This window comes from Notechis scutatus, chromosome 3, assembly GCF_049901735.1.
Source record: "Notechis scutatus isolate UNSWTSFEM ecotype Mainland chromosome 3, rNotScu1.2, whole genome shotgun sequence".
Taxonomy (NCBI): domain Eukaryota; kingdom Metazoa; phylum Chordata; class Lepidosauria; order Squamata; family Elapidae; genus Notechis; species Notechis scutatus.
Window position 1 is genome coordinate 56442369 of NC_142011.1, and position 18158 is coordinate 56460526.

The 18158-nt window shown below is 37.7% G+C and overlaps 1 protein-coding gene across 8 annotated transcripts in view; it reads left to right on the top strand.

Annotated features, from left to right (window-relative positions):
- PTPRF (protein tyrosine phosphatase receptor type F) overlaps positions 1-18158 on the top strand; it is a 588039-nt gene that overhangs the window by 517447 nt on the left and 52434 nt on the right. For 5 of the 8 annotated variants that reach the window (XM_087960145.1, XM_026665718.2, XM_087960149.1 and 2 more), the window contains 4 exons: positions 4777-4803; positions 11694-11811; positions 14911-15489; positions 15900-15997. In XM_087960145.1, the coding sequence (XP_087816271.1) occupies positions 4777-4803; positions 11694-11811; positions 14911-15489; positions 15900-15997 (822 nt within the window). The remainder of the gene's footprint in view (positions 1-4776; positions 4804-11693; positions 11812-14910; positions 15490-15899; positions 15998-18158) is intronic. The other 3 variants (XM_026665721.2, XM_087960150.1, XM_087960148.1) reach the window with 1 other exon arrangement.

Sequence of the window (18158 nt, forward strand, 5' to 3'; positions counted from 1 at the left end):
AGAAAGTTGTCCCTTTAGCTGGTAAAATACATCAGTTTGCCATCTTTCTCTAGGGTTAAAGATTTGATCCTCAGTAAGCTAAGGGTTAATCTCCTATAGAGGAAATAATTTAATTAAACCCATTGAACCATATTTTGCATAAGAAAGTAAAAGCACAAACAGCCACAGTAGGATATCTTTATTTATTTATATATAATATATATATATATATATATATATATATATATATATATATATATATATATATATATATATATATATATATTCTTGGTACTTACATGTATATTCAGCTTTGTTTGGTATTTATATTAGTTGTGCTTTAAAGTTGTAGCAATGGCAGAATCTCATCTGCCACATTGTGTCTGTGACGGACACAATCAGAAGCCTTATGATGGCAGATGAGATCTGCCGAAATGTCGCTACAACTTTAAAAGCACAACTATAATGCGTGGAAAATATCAAACAAGCTGAATACTATAATATATATATATATTAATTATTCATTCCTCTGATTATCCTTCATGGATATGATTTGCCTTTTATTTCTTGAAAGCAAATGGAATCTGTATATCCCTATCCTTCAACAAATGGAGGTGCAGTATAACAGTCTAAGACTGTGCCTTGCAAAGCTTTCTATTTGTCTTATTTGCCAGATTAGATTTGTGTTAATTCTCTGATAGAAAGAGGCTTCATTCTTACTGTTCACACATATTTGTCGGGATATTTTTCGATTGGTCTGCAGTCATTGTTTCTTATAGAAATATAAGCGCTATACTGAGGATAAAGTTAAACAGCAAGGGATTCCTAGCAAATTAATAAGTCAACTATGATTGCATGCTAATTCTGGATCTCATCCAAGGAATCAGTCAGTGAATGGGAATTACAATAATCTGTCCTTCCTTTAGGCACTTGCCTTTTTTAATATGGGTGGGTGTTCTTGGATGATAACCAGACAGATGGAAAAGCTGCAAGCACTGTCAGGTGAAAGACTTGAAGGCTAAAGGTGTAGCAATGTATCATGTACTTGTTCCAGCTGCCTAAGAACTGTCATAGAGCTAGAAAATCATTCAGATAATACCACTCTCTAAAACGTTAGGAACTTTATCATCAGAAATGCAATCAGCTTTCATATTGACCATTCAGATCATATTGCCTTCTAAAATTTTGAGAAGATTATCAGAAATGCACTGAGCTTTTGCATTGTGTTGGTAAATAATACTGTTCTGTCATTTAGTTCATTTTTTCCCTTCATCTCCCTGTTACACATTGGTCAAGAATATTTAGAGGAACATTTTGCCATGTATACAATGCATTCTGTATTTAAAACTAATAGAAGGGAAAGTTAAAATATGCTATTTATTCCTTCTTTCATTCAGATTTAATAACTGACTGCTCCATAAGAGAACTTTTTATACACACACATACACACACACACACACACACACATATGGGTGTGTATGTGTGTATGTTCCAGCATAACTCTGGAATACTCGAGCAATGTCAACCAAACTTGGTACACAGATGACTTACCCTTTGGAAACAAATACTGTGGCACTCCTAACACACCTCGGTGTGTGTGTGTGTGCACCTTAAAATGGCTTCTATTGTACAGCACAGTGGACTTACTATGGTAACGGCTTCACAGTACTCCACAAGGGGGCTCCCTCTCAGCTCTCCAAGGAAACGGCAGGTGATTGGCCAAGTGCAATCAAAAAAAATGAAACACTAGCGTAGACAACAAACTCCCAAGGAGAGGAATAGAAGACTTGCGACACTGCACGAGAGACAGTACAACAGCGTGACTCCCGACTACAAGATTTTCCTGTCCAATACAGGATTGGAATAAATAAATAGCTGGGCAACGCCGGGTTATCAACTAGTACTTAAGTAAATTTCTGTGCTGTGTCTCTGCCTCCAGCTGATAAGTAGCTAACAGGACAGTGTCAATCATTGTGTCCTACATGGACAGACAAGTATGATTTTATCTCAAGAATTTGTATTAATTTAGCAGAGTTCAGGAGATAGTATTATCCACTGTATAATTTACCACATAAGCATATTCTGCTTTTCTAAGTATTAAGCTGCAACGGAACATTTTCTAATACAATAATTAAATGTACTAATCTGACAGTAACATTGGATTCCCAGTATCAGAGAAATCACACTGCTGTATTCCATTCTGTATACACACATTTATATTTTACTCTGCACTTTTTTTACCAATATATTTTGTGATTTTCAGTCATATTTGAATATTTTGATTTGTAATCAAGATGCCAAGACACAGAATATTTTGATACTTGATACTTGACCCTATTGTGTTCATTTTAATTGCCAGGTTAGAAAAGCATTTTACTTAGTATAAAATAAAAACATAACAGTAGACAACATGATGCATCCTCCTGGTTCTGAATATGACTTCCTCAACTCTTGCGATTAGTCAGGTTGACTGAAATTTATGAGAATTGTCCAAAAAATTTGGAGGATATTTAATTGTCTACCTTGTGTCTACACTGATTGACAACTTACAAGATAAACTCAGAAATAAGACTTTAAAATAGCTGTTGCTCTCTTGAGAAGTGGGTCCTGGGTAGCAACTGTTCTTCTGGAAAGTGAGTTATTTGGCTATTCAGTTTGGCTTCATTAACAAGACCCATGTGAGATTCACTGCTCTTAAAAGAATTTTATTTTATTTATTAAGTAGATTTATATGGCTGCCCAACTCACACACTGTAATTCTTTAATCAGACAGCTAAAGTAAAGAATGTGCATTCAACAATCATGTTTAGTGCTAGGGCAGGCCTTCTTTGCAGAAGCTTGTAAACAGGGCAGAAAATAAATCTCAGGCTAGTCCTGGTCAAGTTAATCTATTTGATGCTCTTACTAGAACTGTAGATTTGGTGATATCAACTGCCAGCATTAGCTCTGCTTGCGTTGGTTACCTCTCTCTAAGCAGTAACAGCAGCCGATACTTTTATCAAAGTCTTTGGTTCCCTAAAAGCCATTTATCTTACTCAGTGACACTAAATACTTAAGAAGCAATTGGGCTGTTTTAGCAGTGAACTGTTTTATCTGGTAGGTAGCAGTTTTATAAATTCAAACATTTAGCTGTAACTGATTTCATCACAGAGATTCTCCTAAAACAGAGGTTCCTCTGATGAAAGGGAAAGATTATAGTATGTTGAAGTATAACCGTTAATAAAAAACTTAAAATTGAATATGCACCACCATTTTTCTGGCTCATTGTACATATTTCTATCCTGTTCTTTTAAGAAATACTATAATTGTAAAATTGTGAGGCAGTTCTAAATGTTTTACTCACTGATTACACATTGTCTTTAACAGTGTTGATGTATATATGTTGTATTTTGATATATTTATTCCATATTGTTCCTTGGGGAAGGATTGTTATTGTTAGCAATGTCCTTATCCTAAAACCCGCTTTTTGGAAATAATCCAAAGCATGTAATAAACTACAGAATATCCATCTATATCTAAAAATAATCGCTATTATATAATACAGGAGCTGAAAACCAGCAGTCCTTACCTCTTTGATTTAGGAATGGAAATGAATAAAGATGAACACATTTTGCTAGAAAGGAAGAAACAGGATAAGAAGTTTGTGTATAGACATGGATTTAATATACATTGGGCAGGCTCAATCATAAAGTCTTGTCCACTTCCTCAGCCCAAACCGGATCAGTACCCTTCCAAATAACAAAGCAAAACTGTACCCCAGTTACCTCTATAGCAGGGTGTCAAACTCAATTTCATTGAAGGCCACATCAGGCTTTGTGATGTGGCCTTCAATGAAATTGAATGTGTTTGACCTTGGGGGGCCGGGGTGGGCATGGCCAGCTTGACATGACTCATGTCTAGAGCGCAGATGGTGGTCCGAGCCCTCTGCCAGTGAAAACAGAGCTCGGGAAGACCGCACACAACCTTCCTGAGCACAGTTTTCACTGGCAGAGGCACCATAGGCCAGTCCGCTGTTTCCAAGGTGGCCCCGCAGGCCAGATCTAAGCACCCTGTGGGCCGAATCTGGCCCATGGGCCTTGAGTTTGACATCCCTGCTCTACAGGAACTGGCCCATGGCTGGAGCAGATCTGAGGGATTTTGTCAGATAGATGCCCAGCATATTCCTCCAAATGGCCCTATAGGTAGACCTCTGAGCCTGTTCTATTCAAAAGGACCTGGGTCATCCTAAACAAGGCTGCTGAACACATGGGCATGGAAGAACCATATAAATAGTGATATTTCACCACCCTTACTGTCATGACTTGTTCATGAGTGCCCTCCAGCAATACTTTATGCATCTCTTCACCCATTTTGTCTCCTCACGATTCCTCAGTAAATAGTGAAAGATTCTGAGATTTGTTTAAAGCATCAATGGTATACCAAGGTAGCTACCCCTGCGTGAGATGTAATAAATGCCTGCGCAAGATGTAATAAATGCCTTAAGCCACCAGATACATGGCTAGTTTGTCCTAAGTTCATTTTGATGGAGCATGCCTAGATATACTGAGGTTTGCAGTTGTCATCATTCTGCACAAGTTGAAAAGGCAAGCTCTCTTGTGTAGCTTTGTGATGGGAATGAAGGGGGAGGAAGTTAAATATCAAGCTCTAACACATTTTACATTTTTAGAGATACATTTGTGAAGAACGGTATATATTATTGGATCTTGCTAGTGCCAAACCTCACGTATGAATGTGTTAATCCTCATCACCATTCCTTATTCTATCTCCATTTTCTTTCCTCCTTCTCGTCTCCGTCAGTTGAGGCTTAAGGACTCTGCTGACCACGTAAGTACCATTTATTAGTGTGTTGGCTTGGATCAAAAGGTTCTGAGGATCATCTTGTGAAGTCTTTTGTGCATAGTGCTGTCAAAACATCCCCGTCAATTCTCAGATACTTTGAGGAGTTACTCTGGAGCTTCAACCAGCTATAAATTTGCCTGAATAAATTGGCCTTTAGATTGCAAATAATGCAGAAAAGCAATTGACATTTCTGTCATCTTTATTTCCTGCTTGTTTTAATGCAATTTAAGAAAGATGAAGGGGGAAGCAAGCCCCTCTTCCCTGTCCTTGCCCAACTGGTTACATGGCAAAATCAGTTCTACACAATCTTTAAACTTCATTGTTCCCAATCGTGAAATATATTTTGCTCTCTTAGCTATGACATTTGGTTAAAAATATGGGCTACAATACAAAAACAATCACATTCAAAAAAAAAATTGAAGTAATTTTGAAATATAAATTTGAAGGAAGAAGAAAGAGAATGCTTAAACTAGCTGGTGTGACTTCCATTCCTTCTTAAACAGAAGGGTGATGTTAGAAGGGGTTTGCAGTGACAGCCCTATGCCTACAATCATTGGAATGGTACCTTTCTTTTCTCCCAATCTATATTTTTTCTTTCTTTCCTTCCTTTTCCTACTTCACTTTCTCCAATAGCATGTAAGAATATCTCTTTTGTGTATAATGTGGTATTAACTATTTCTTTGGGCGATGTTTATAGCCTGTAGTGCTATATATTTTAGCTTCTCTTTCCATTTTATTTTAATTGATGTGATTAATTTATTTGATTGATTCAGGTCACTCATGCAAACTTCAGGGAAAGGGGAATCTTTTCCTATTCTGATTCCTGTGTCATTCTGATTGGTGTTTCTTAATTTGGGTTTCTAAATGAAAACAATGAAGAAATGTTAATAATTTTGAGAAATCAAGAAAGTGGTGGGATTCAAAAAATTTTACTACCGGTTCTGTGGCATGGTTTGGTGGGCGTGGCAGGGGAAGGATAATACAAAATCCTGATTCCCTCCCTACTCTGGGGGAAGGTTATTGCAAAACCCCATTCCCGCCCCACTCCACTAACCTTTTGTCAGATAGATGCCCAGCATATTCCTCCAAATGGCCCTATAGGTAGACCTTTGAGCCTGTTCTATTCAAAAGGACCTGGGTCATCCTAAACAAGGCTGCTGAACACATGGGCATGGAAGAACCATATAAATAGTGATATTTCACCGCCCTTACTGTCATGACTTGCTCGTGAGTGCCCTCCAACAATACTCTTCACCCATTTTGTCTGTAATAAGATGTAATAAATGTAATAAAGATGTAATAAATGCCTTAAGCCACCAGATACATGGCTAGTTTGTCCTAAGTTCATTTTGATGGAGCATGCTCTGTTCCAGCTTTGTTCTCCTGTGCAGGGCAACAAAAGAAGACTCAACCGATCAGCTGGGACTTGGGAGGCAGAGAATAGATGGGGGCGGGGCCAGTCAGAGGTGGTATTTGCCGATTCTCCGAACTATTCAAAATTTCCGCTACCAGTTCTCCAGAACTAATCAGAACCTGCTGAATACCACCTCTGTGTCCTGCTCTATCCATTACAGTACAGATTTGGTGAGATTCTGTGCCTGAATATTCAATTGTACAGAATACTCATGTACAGAATTAATATTTTTAAGTTCTGCTTGAAAACATTTTGATCCCTTTTAAGCAGGTTGCTCCCAATAGAATTCTGTGACAGAATATTTTTGCATAGCATACTAAACCACACAGCTTGTTGATTTGCAAATGAACTCTATTTCACACAGTGGCTTTGCCTGCAAACAGATGCAATGAATAGGGTATCTGGGATTTGGTTAGCCTGCTATACGAACACAACCCTCTGCTTTCTCCATGCAGGAAAAAAATAGGAAAATTTGCTCTCATTTATAAATGCCTTTATTCTTGCAATGAATTAAATACGGGTCTTGCATTCACACATCAACTGACTTTGATTAATCAAGCTGCAGACTGCTCATTATTAACTCATATATTCAAGGTGAAAACAAGGCTTCTGTTTAGAAAAGCACATGAACTACCTCACAAATAGTTTTCCCTAGCCACAGTCTACAAAGCCAATTCCACCCACTCAAATGTGATTAGGCACTTACTTAAAATTGTGAGTACCTCAGTGAGAAAGGAAAACTAGCGTCTTTCTTTTCTAAGGAGTTTACATCTTTCTTTGGTTGTTGTTACAACCTATTTTCTCCATTTATGGAATGGGTACTTTATTAAACACCTGGGCATATAACGGCAAATGAATTAACTTGGCAGCCTCACCCACTATCGTATTGCCGATCCCAATGCTTTCTTTTGGTAAGCTTGGTATGTGTTGCAGGCTTCTGTAAGAAAACTTTCTTGCCACTTAGAATTATTGCTCTTTTTGTAATCACAGTCATATTAGCTTCCTGCCCTGCCCTGAGGTTTGATGGTGGGGTTCTTTGTGTTTTGTTTTTGCCATGTATCCAAGAGATACATAGCAACATGGAAATTTTTCCTATCACCACACGCATATAACGTAGCATGACCTGTTGATTTGAGGAATCTTTCTGTTAAATTTTGGATCCATTTCTAAAAGTAAAAAGTATCTCCCATAAGTGGTTCATAGCAATTAACATTCAATAAACAGTGATGCTGGAAAGCACTTTATATATAAATGAAAAGGTAAGACATGGTAAAATTTAGTCTTACAAACTGAAAGAAAAGCATTGCAAGTTAAAGCAAGAAAAGTGGAAGCATTGAGGTGAGAATCAATGTAACAATTTCAGACCCAACAGATAAATTACTAAATTAGATGGAGTCAAACTAATCTCTCCTTGTTGCTACTCCAATTGTTTCTGCCTGCTCAATACTTTGGGCAGAATGATTGTGCTCTAGATTCTCTCAATTAAATGTTGTTATATTGTGGGATTGAGGAAATGTGCCATTTCTATTGCTCCTTCTGGCCTCTGGGGCAGCATTCTTCCAGAGATATGGATGATACCCAGTCCCCAGGAATTCCAAAAAGCCCTTAAGAAGGGCTTTGTTCCCAGGTCTGGGATTAATGTGTCTATGAGGCTAATCATGTCTTTACTGTTATTATTAATTTGGGCTGTCCCTTTTGTTTTATATTTTTGAATGTTTTAACTCTGCATTTACATTGTGTAGACTGCCCGAAGTTTACTGGGATGGACAGCCATAATAAATTATACAGTCAGTCAAATGTTTAAATTGGATTTGGCATTTAATCTACCTACCAAATCCTTCCCAAGGATCTGGAATAGGCAGGTGTTTGATGGTATTGAAGGTATCATCCCAAGATGTTTCAAGTAAAGTTGCCTTTTGCAATTGACTAGTTGCAATTTTGTCAATGCCAATGATGTTCAAGTGGTGTTCCAGATATTTTAGGATTGAACCCAAGGCATTTACTATTATTATCTTTGCTTCCTTTTGCCACAGTCATTCTACTTCTGTTTGCAAGTCTTCATTGTATTTCTCCAGTTCTTCCTCTTTTCTTCTGCTATCTCCAGATACTGTAATATCCACTATCCAAACTATTTTGTCTTTCTGATTGACAATTGTTAAATCTGGGAGTTATGGCAGGTGCCTGTCTGTTTGAATTCTAAAGGCCCAAGGAAGGCACTTTAGCATTTTCATTTTCTATGACTTCCTCTATTTTGTGGTCCCACTAGTTCTTGCTTGCAGGCAAATGGTATTTCTTGCAGATATCTTTGTCATCCTGTTTGTAATTAGCCTGTGTGATCTTCTTGCAGCAACTAACTCAGTGGTCCATTATTTCTTCAGCTTTTTTACAGAGGCGGCATTTGTTGTCTGTTGCTGTCTTTTCAGTTTTGGCTTTGTATACATTTGTTCTTCAGGCATGATCTTGTGCAGTCTCTTTCTTCAATTTTCCTCTCTTAGTGATTGCCAGATCTTGTTGTTATGTATTTTGCCTGTCATTTCTTTCACTGTACTGACTATGTAATACTTTATTTTTCCATGTTGGTTTTCTGTTGTTCATTTGATCTTTCTTGTAGGCCAGTTTGGTCTTGGAAAGAGACAGTAAGCCTTCATGGTAGCTTCAGTGCATCTTCTTTACTATCAAATTTTCTTCCATTGCCCTTTTTTCTTCGTCACCTGTCTCATGTATCTGCAACCTTCCATGCCTTCTTATTTTTCCTTGGTTAGTAAAATTTGGTGCTGCCTGGAGGAAGGGCATGATTCATTGTCATTATATTTGGGGCTTCCTATCCAGGGCTTTTAGGTTTGATTGAGTCCAGTCCATTATTCCAGCTGTGTATCTAACAATTGAAATTACCAAAGTGTAAATTTTTTAATGGTATTTCTGCCTCTGAGTTTGGATTTGAGATCCTCTTCACTCTCAAGTTTTATTTATTTCTAACTTTCTACTTGACTTCAGCATGTTGTCAGCTTGAAGTCATGGTCTTCATCCAGACTCTTGATGTTATTTCCATAGGGCATCTTGATTCCTTAGTTTTTACTACCTTTCTTCTGTTGATGAAGAGGATGGCATATATGTCCAGTCCAAACTACCTTGCAATATCTTGACTGTTTAGTTGGTCACTGTTAAGTAGCAATTCTATTTTAAATGGTGTTGTTACATGGCCATGTAAAGGAAGTGGGATAGTCTGGCAGATGTTTTTTATGTTTGAACTTATCTTTTGTTCCTTTGCTGTTTGGGCAATTTCCTTTCTGCTAAGGTGGAAAGAGCTTGTTTTAAACTAAATGCTGTTGGGCTGCATCAGCTGTCACATTGGTTAGCAATTTGAAAGTTGTTGGTAAGCAGGTAATTGGCCTCTAGTTGCTTGGTGCAATCCCTTTTGTTAGGTCTTTCCTTATCAGATGAAAGTTTTGCCAGATGTTAACCAATCTTCCATTTCCTATCCTTGCCGTATGTTGTTAAACTGCTTGGCAATGAGTCATTATAGACCAATCAGATGTTTCAATCAAAAACCATGCAATTCATCTTTCCTGGTACTCACCATTTCTTGATCTTCCTTGCAATTTTCTCTTGTACTATTTCTGCTATTAGTATAAGTTATTTCACTCCAGCTTCTTTTTATTCTTATCCACCTCCTTTGTCTAAGCTGCATACAAATTATATTTCTTTGGATTGTTCCATAGCTGCTCCTAGAACTGAGCTGGCTTTTCTTTGTCAGATGTTGATTGGTTTACTTCCGTTTCTCCATCAATGGATTGGTAGAAATTTTTCAGATTCAGTTGAAATGGAAGATTCTGCAGTGTGGAATTTGAGCATATCTGCTGATCATCTTGGCTATAGCTATTATTTGCTGCCTTATTATTTTTAGTGCTTTCTTAGTTTTCCTTGTTTCTAGGAGATGTTTCTTGATTAGGTCTTTTTGTTCTTCAGCTTCTTTTCTGTCATCTGTTGTATCTTGCTGATCTTGTTTTCCAGTCTAATCTTCCATCTTGGTGGTACATTATTTGACTTTTTTTTCTTTGTTGTTTTTGCATCACAGGTGTTCAGTTATAATTGCAACCATGATGTACATCAGCTGGTTTATTTCTTGTAATGAGCTGGTGCATATGTTTGATATTACAGTATTGGCATCTTTTAATGCTTGTGCAAGCTGCTTTTTTTAACAAGCTTCAATCAGGCAAACTTATTCTGTTGCTTTTGTGCTATTCTAGATGCTCAGTTATTCTTCATTTCCGTTCCTCCTGTATTTTTCAGTTAGGGGTTTCTTTGTTTCTGAGAAGTTAGAGGAGAGGGTGCCTGGTTTGGAAATGAGAATGGTTTAATAGCTACTCTGGCTTCCTCTACCAACAACTCGCCCTTATTTGTCTCTATTGTCTTAGCTACTTCCGGTAAAGTTTAGCTTTCTTTGGCCTGGACAGACCTTTGCAGTTCTACTAATTCTACTTTTCTGAGTATCTTATTTCATATTACAAATTGATGCTGATTTTCCAGCTGCTGTTCTTTTATTTCTGATTCTGATGTTCTTTCCAGAATTGGTGGATCCTTTTTCAGATATCCCCTTTTTAATAGAATTTGTAGTAGCAAATCATTATTTCTTTGTTTTCAGTTTTTTTTATATTTGCAATGGATAAGAATTTTTTTCTTCCAGTAGTTCTGCAGCTGCTGGCCCTGGTTGCTCAGCCAACAGTCCTGAATCCTGTAGTCCACTTGTCACCAGATGTCCAGAAACTCCAACACCCAACATAGTCTTATTGACCCAAGTAATAACTGATCCAATATAGGTTTCTGTAAGTTTTGTCTCACTATATTGTTTATGGGAGAGACACTCTTCATCTGGTTCTTCTGATGACATTGTCCAGGATAGTTGAAAGTCTAGTATAGCTCTCACGTTTCTCAGAACATGCTAGCAGCACAATCACATCAAGGTAAAGCCTCACTAAGGGATGATTTATTATCTTTATTAGCTATTCAACAGCCTTTGGTTCTTCATTGGTGACCTTCAATTAAGAAATATTACTTTGATGTTTGTTGGCTAAATTACACCATTGACTTATCAGACCACAAGTAACTTTTGTCATATTGCATTATAATTATAAGGTTCTACAAACTTCAGATTTTTTGCCCAAATTAAAAGAAAAAAGTTGAATATCTGTATACCTGATTTGAAAAAAGAGAGGTTTTTAATTTGTATTTATAATCTAAAAAAAACCTTGCCTTTCCAATTTGTAATATTAACTCTGTAGTTTCAATGAAGACATTTATTAGCTGTGAGAACTAAAAGAGCTTGAAACCAAACACACTTTTAAATTTGTTTGAGGAAAACTCCAGAGTAGATCTGAGACTACAGAGTAGATCTAAGAGTATGCTCTGCTACTCATTTCCTTTTCTGTTTGCTTGATATATGATATCTTTTTTCTCCCTATAGGAAACCATCATAGGAGGCCTTTTACCAGAAACTACATATTCTGTCAGCATCGCGGCCTATACCACTAAAGGGGATGGGGCCCGCAGCAAGGCCAAGGTGATTGCTACAACTGGAGCAGGTAAGCCATTTGTTCTACAAGATGCCTCAATGGACAAGCCCACTTTATTATCTTTTTTAAGCTGCTTGAATCATTGATATAGTTGGAGTCATGGCAGAAATTTAAATCTTCAGAGAAATTGGGAATATTTGAAAGTTCTATCCCTTTTACCTGGTCTATAGACTGTTTGCAAGTAGTAGTGAATGGAACTAAACTAAATACAGACCTCTGTTCCCCAAGGGCCACTTCATCCTGTCTAGGTATTAGAAACCAGCAGTTGTCTCAAACAGAACCGGAATACAATGATACTGTTGTGTTAATTATTGGTAATTGATACTGTATCCCTCATCTTTTATTAGCTCTCATGGTTAACAGTTTTTTTGTAGATTCATTTGCCATGAATTGCCTTTTTTCAAAAACCATCTATCTTGGTGGCCATTACCACATTTCATGGCAAGGATAGCTCTAAGTTGTCTACCTGAGGCATATAGTCATCAGTTGACATTCATGGTCCTATACACTGTTTTGTCTGTTCTGATCCTATCTATAATTCATTGAATTATCTCAACTTTAGTATACCAAACAGAGAGAAGAAATTATATGTCCTTACAAGGTACATAGTGATAAACATATATTTTCATTTAGACGCCTTCTGTTTGTGTCTGTCATTCCTAACCTTTCCTTTACCCTGGATCACCACAACAGCTTTTAATCAACACAATATGACCAAGACCTGAAAACACTGTCTTTATATACACCATGCAGCACAGAATATTTTTGCATAATGCCATACTTCAGATAACCAAAAAAATTTAAAAAAATTAACATCAACTTTTAAAAAATACTGAAATTGCCAATATCAAGCATGAATAATAAAATTGTACAGTGTTAGAATTAGTGACCTCCTGAGACTTTTAATTAAAAAAAAATCTTTTAGTACCTGTATTAGTAAATATCCATATTAGATTCTCAATCCACCAGTGATGCCTTAGATTGGAAACCACTGAAGTATACAATTGTAATGAGTTAAATGATGTCTAGGATTCAATTGTATCTTCTGAGCTGTGTTTCTGAATAATTACTTAACTCTGTTGACCTGTTTGGAAATGATATTTGAAATGAACAAAAAAACTACGAGAACAGAACAGTACTGAAATTTGTTGCAGTACAGAAATTGTTACCTTTGTTTAAGGAAATGCTGCATTTCTTATGCCTGTTCCTTCTTCCTACCTAAATAAGCACAAACAAACAGATGGTGGGAATGGAACTCTCGGGACACACAGAGATCCTAGAAAGCACACTAGGATACAGTTGGAACTGCCTGCTCTAATCAAGATTTGTAGTTACAGTCTTATCCAGGTATATCCAATGAGACAATGCAGAGCTTTTTAAAGAACTTTCTGTAGTAGTCTCTTGTTTTGGAATGATGCCTGGTTGTTTACAATGTGCTAATTTGTGTTGGTTTCAGATTTTGCTCTTTTTTAAAAGTTGGCAGATTAAAAACAATGAATGAAAAGAGTATTTATTTCTGTCTTGGTATTTGCCAAATTTCAACAGACATTCTTAAAAAAAAATGTTCATTGAAGAATATACTAGTTCCAGAAATGTTAATGTAATGGTAGAAAGAGAAGCCAAGTATCAAGTGAGATGGGGAATATCTTTGGAGCATTGTTGTCATATAAAAAGTGTGGGTTAGTCTCTTCTGATCTAATATATGCCAGGTAGTCAGACAAAATTTTAGATTAGTTCCAAGTTCTACAAAATCATTCCATAGAAACTTTTTTAAAATCCCTCCTTGTGCCATTCTTAGTGCTGCCATCTCTTAGTTTCTCTGTCATATCAATTCTGTTCATCCTACCAACAGAGTATCCAATTAAGCAAGTAAAGTTTGTTAAAACATTTTCCATAATCTAAATGGCTTTCACAGAGGAACTTCATCATCATAACTTAGCTAAACCTACTTAAACCGTATGTGGAATATTACTGTGCTGTTGTTTGTCTCTGGGTGCCACAATCCAACACAGGCTAATGCTTATTTTGGCAGTAAACAGGCTCTGAATAGTTCTGCTGTGGTTGGATTTACACATCAATTTCACCTGATGAGGGGGAAAGAGATGTGTCTATTGTGGGTGTAACTGAGATATGAAACCATCCATTTTATACAGCAGGTGTTAAGCTTTGATGGGAGCAGCCCTTAATTTGTACTGCACATACAAAATTTGGAATCAGGTTTTTGCACAGCCATCACATCAGCATTCCTAGCAGGAACCAGTTCATCAGCTTAAACACAGTGTATTTTGATTGCCAGCAGCATGCTACACTCTCTCAGAAGCTCACACAGGTGGTGAAATTATAACTGCTACTGTGAAATTTCTCTGCATCAAACTAGCAGGATTCCAAAGCCGAGTCTGGACATGTCCTCAGTAACTTATACTAGTAACCAAATAGCTCTATTATTATTATACTTTTTACCTTGTTCAAACTATCTACATTTTGACAAATGTTGAGATGCAAGGAATGCTTGGATAGTTGGATAGATGCATTGAGATTTAAGACAGAGTTGGATAAGCAATTCAAAGATACTGATTTTGGTTGTAATATGGATAATTGTTAAATTTGGATATATTTATAAAGCTAATTATCTTCTGCATTTTAGTACAATTTGGTTTCTTCTGCATGTTGCTACATCACTTAATAACATGCCAGGTTAATAATTATTCTTTTTTCCTGGAGTTAAAGGGTCTGCCATCCCATAAAATAAAGCCTTGGACAAATTATTTATTTTTATTTAAGTATGGAATACAGAGAGTAGTAAAAACTGAACTACCCATTCAGGATTACAATGAAGAACAGCTCTTCCTGGGCAGAACCACTTCAGGGCACTTTGGAAGTTGGGAAGATTTTTCCCACATGCGTCATCCTGGGTGCTCAAAGTGCTTTTAACGTTCTAATTCATTTAAATATGGGATTATTTATCTGCAATCTGATGTAGCATAATGTGGGCAAAATCTATGTAGATGCTGGGATTCAGTTTGTAGTTCATCTCTAATGCTGTTGGAGTGCTTCAAGATCTAAATTTCGCTTCCATTCATAGCCTAACACCCTGTTTTTGTTCTACAGTCCCAGGCAAACCTACCATGATGATCAGTACAACATCTATGAACACTGCCCTAATCAATTGGCTCCCACCCAAAGAGATGGTTGGAGAACTCTTGGGCTACATGCTGCGATACAAGTGTGCTGAAGAAGAGAAGATGATAGTAATTCAGTTTGGAAAAGATGACGATCACTACACTGTGACCAAACTTTACAAGGGTGCCACTTACATCTTCAAATTGTCTGCAAAGAATAGGGCAGGTCCTGGGGAGGAGTTTGAGAAGGAAATAAGTACTCCAGAGGAGCCACCAAGTGGCTTCCCCCAGAACCTGGAGGTGGTTGGGCTTACCACCTCCACCACTAAAGTGACCTGGAATCCACCACTGCTGGCTGAGAGGAATGGAAAAATTACTAACTATACAGTTGTATACAGAGACATAAACAGCCAGCAAAACCTGACCAATGTTACTAAGGAACAAAGTATCACTCTGACCAATCTCAAGTCTGATACAACTTACGACATCAAAGTTAGAGCCCACACTAGCAAGGGAGCGGGACCTCTCAGCCCCAGCATTCAATCAAGAACGATGCCAATGGAACAAGGTAGGCACCTCTTGCTGTGGTCAGATTCTGAATTCCTATGGTAGAAAATGGGTGAAAAACATCCCATTTAGTCTTACCTTATCTTATTCAAGTCTTAATATACCATATAATAGAGGAGGGTAGGAATAGGCAGGAGGGTTGCAATGATTGATTTTCCAGATCAAACACATATCCCATTGTTTCTGTGTACATGGACATTGTATCACAACCGATGTCATGCAAACTTCCAAAAGGAATTTCTTTAAGGAACCAGTACCCAGTAACTCTTCTCTTTTGACTTTTTGTAATGAAGAGCCAAAGGAACAAATGAAAAACCTGTGTTAGTTTAAACCTAAGATGTGAAGGATTGGATAACAGTTGCCTTTAGTTGTTCCTATGACAATGCTCAAGAGAAATCTTTTTAATTGCAGTGTTCGCAAAGAACTTCCGTGTCAGTGCAGTGATGAAAACCTCAGTGCTACTTAGTTGGGAAGTACCTGATTCTTATAAATCGGCAGTACCATTCAAGGTAAGGAACTATCAACAGCCAGGATGGAAACCTTATCTAAGTGTAGTAATTACTGTAGAGTCTTCCATGCCGTCCTAAATCTGACTTTGATTTGATAAAAGTGATAAGGGATCAGACTATTTATCTGAAACCAGTTGTTCTGCTGCCATCAGGACACTGTTTGTTGAAACCACCTAAGCATGTAACCCAGATAGACAAATCAGGATTTTGGCAGCACAATGCTTTGTCTTAGCTGCCGCAGAGCTACTTACACTTTCTCATTCCTACCTGTTTTAAGTCTCAGTCACTAAAATGTAGCAGTCAGCAGCTAGGCAGACTCTGTGCCTATTTAGAAAGGAAGACAGCAAGCCTATAAAATTATAAGCAAAAGAAAAATCGTGATGAGAGAACAAACTGTATGTCCACTTATAAAAAATGTAACAATAGAGAGAAATACTAGATGAGTACTTACTGGGCTGATAAAGGTAGCCCTACCTTCCCATATGCACACACATATTTCTGTGTTTTCTGCGCCATCTCAGAAAGCTCAAACTGCCCAACGAGTTGCTGATACAGTTCTACAGAGGAATTATTGAGTCTATCGTCTGCACCTCTGTAACTGTCTGATTCTGTTCTGCAACCCAATAAGACAGACACAGACTCTAGAAAGTAATTAGGACTGCAGAAAAAACAATTACTACCAACCTGTGTTCAATCGAGGACCTGTATACTGCACAAGTCAAAAAGAGGGCTGTGAAAATATTTACAGACCCCTCACATCCCGGACATGAACTGTTTCAACTCCTTCCCTCAAAACGATGCTATAGAGCACTGCACATCAGAACAACTAGACACAAGGACAGTTTTTCCCTGAACGCCATCACTCTGCTACACAAATAATTCCCTCAACACTGTTCAACTATTTACAAAGTGTACACTACTATTACTGTTCTCACCACTCCTTATCACCCATCCCCTCCCACTTGTGACTGTATGACTGTAACTTTGTCGCTTGTATCCTTACAATTTATATTGACTGTTTCCTAATATGATTTGATTGCTTATTGTACCCTATGACTATTATTAAGTGTTCTACCTGATGATAGTTGACTCTTGACGAATGCATATTTTCTTTTATGTACACTGAAAGCATTTGCACCAAGACAAATTTCTTGTCTGTCCAATCACACTTGGCCAATAAAGAATTCTATTCTATTCTTTCTGTCTCTTACTGATACATTAAGGAGACCTGGGATGGGAGTTGCCTTTACAACTAGCAGACCCTGGCAGCATCAGCTGCCCATAGCAAACTATTTAATTTTGTATTAAATTTGAAAGCCTCCAGGGAAAAGATAAAGAGTTAGAATCTTGCATCAGATGTTGTATTTATGTCTCCCACTTCCTTTCCACCCAGATCATTGTGCCATCTTCATGCAGACTCCTTGGAGGACAGCCAAATCAGTCTCATGTCTGGATGTACTTTCACTGCCTCCAAATTTCCAGCAAGAAATCAGAGCAGAACTATCATATCTGGGCTACAAAAGCCTGGACGTTAATTGGATGGCAGTAAAGAGATGCCATTTTTATGAATGCCTGGAGGTTTACAACCCAAATATGCTAAACTTACAGGAAGGCAGACATGAGCCGATGAAAATGGCAGGCAAAATGGGAGCCACCACAGCAAAGACAGGGAAAATATTTACAAAATCCAGACTGTCTGGCATAATTCTGGACATCTGACCACTCTAAACAATGCCTTAGAGCAAGATAAAGGATCTTGGTGCAAAGTTGTGCCTGCTGACCTTGCTAGCAGTGGGTGGATATACTGTGAGAGTTAAGCCAAAAGGTTCTCAGAACAGAGGTGCAAATTATGTCAACAGTCAGCAGTCAGTTCAGGTTCAGGGCCATGAAGTACAGAGAAAAGAATCCACGGAAGCATGGAAAAGGCACAAAGAAGCATCAACGGGTGTAAAGTCCCAGGAGTATAAGAAAGGGACTGTACCTTCACCGTGACAGACGAGAATCAACTGTTTAATAAGCCTCCTAGGTTGCAATAAAGATTTGTATTTAGTCACACTATGTTGAATGTACAGAGAACCGCTGCTGTAGATTAAGTTTCCTGGAGGGAGTAAGGTAGATGACCTTGACAGAGATATGTAACTTCTGTTGCCCAGCCAAGCCT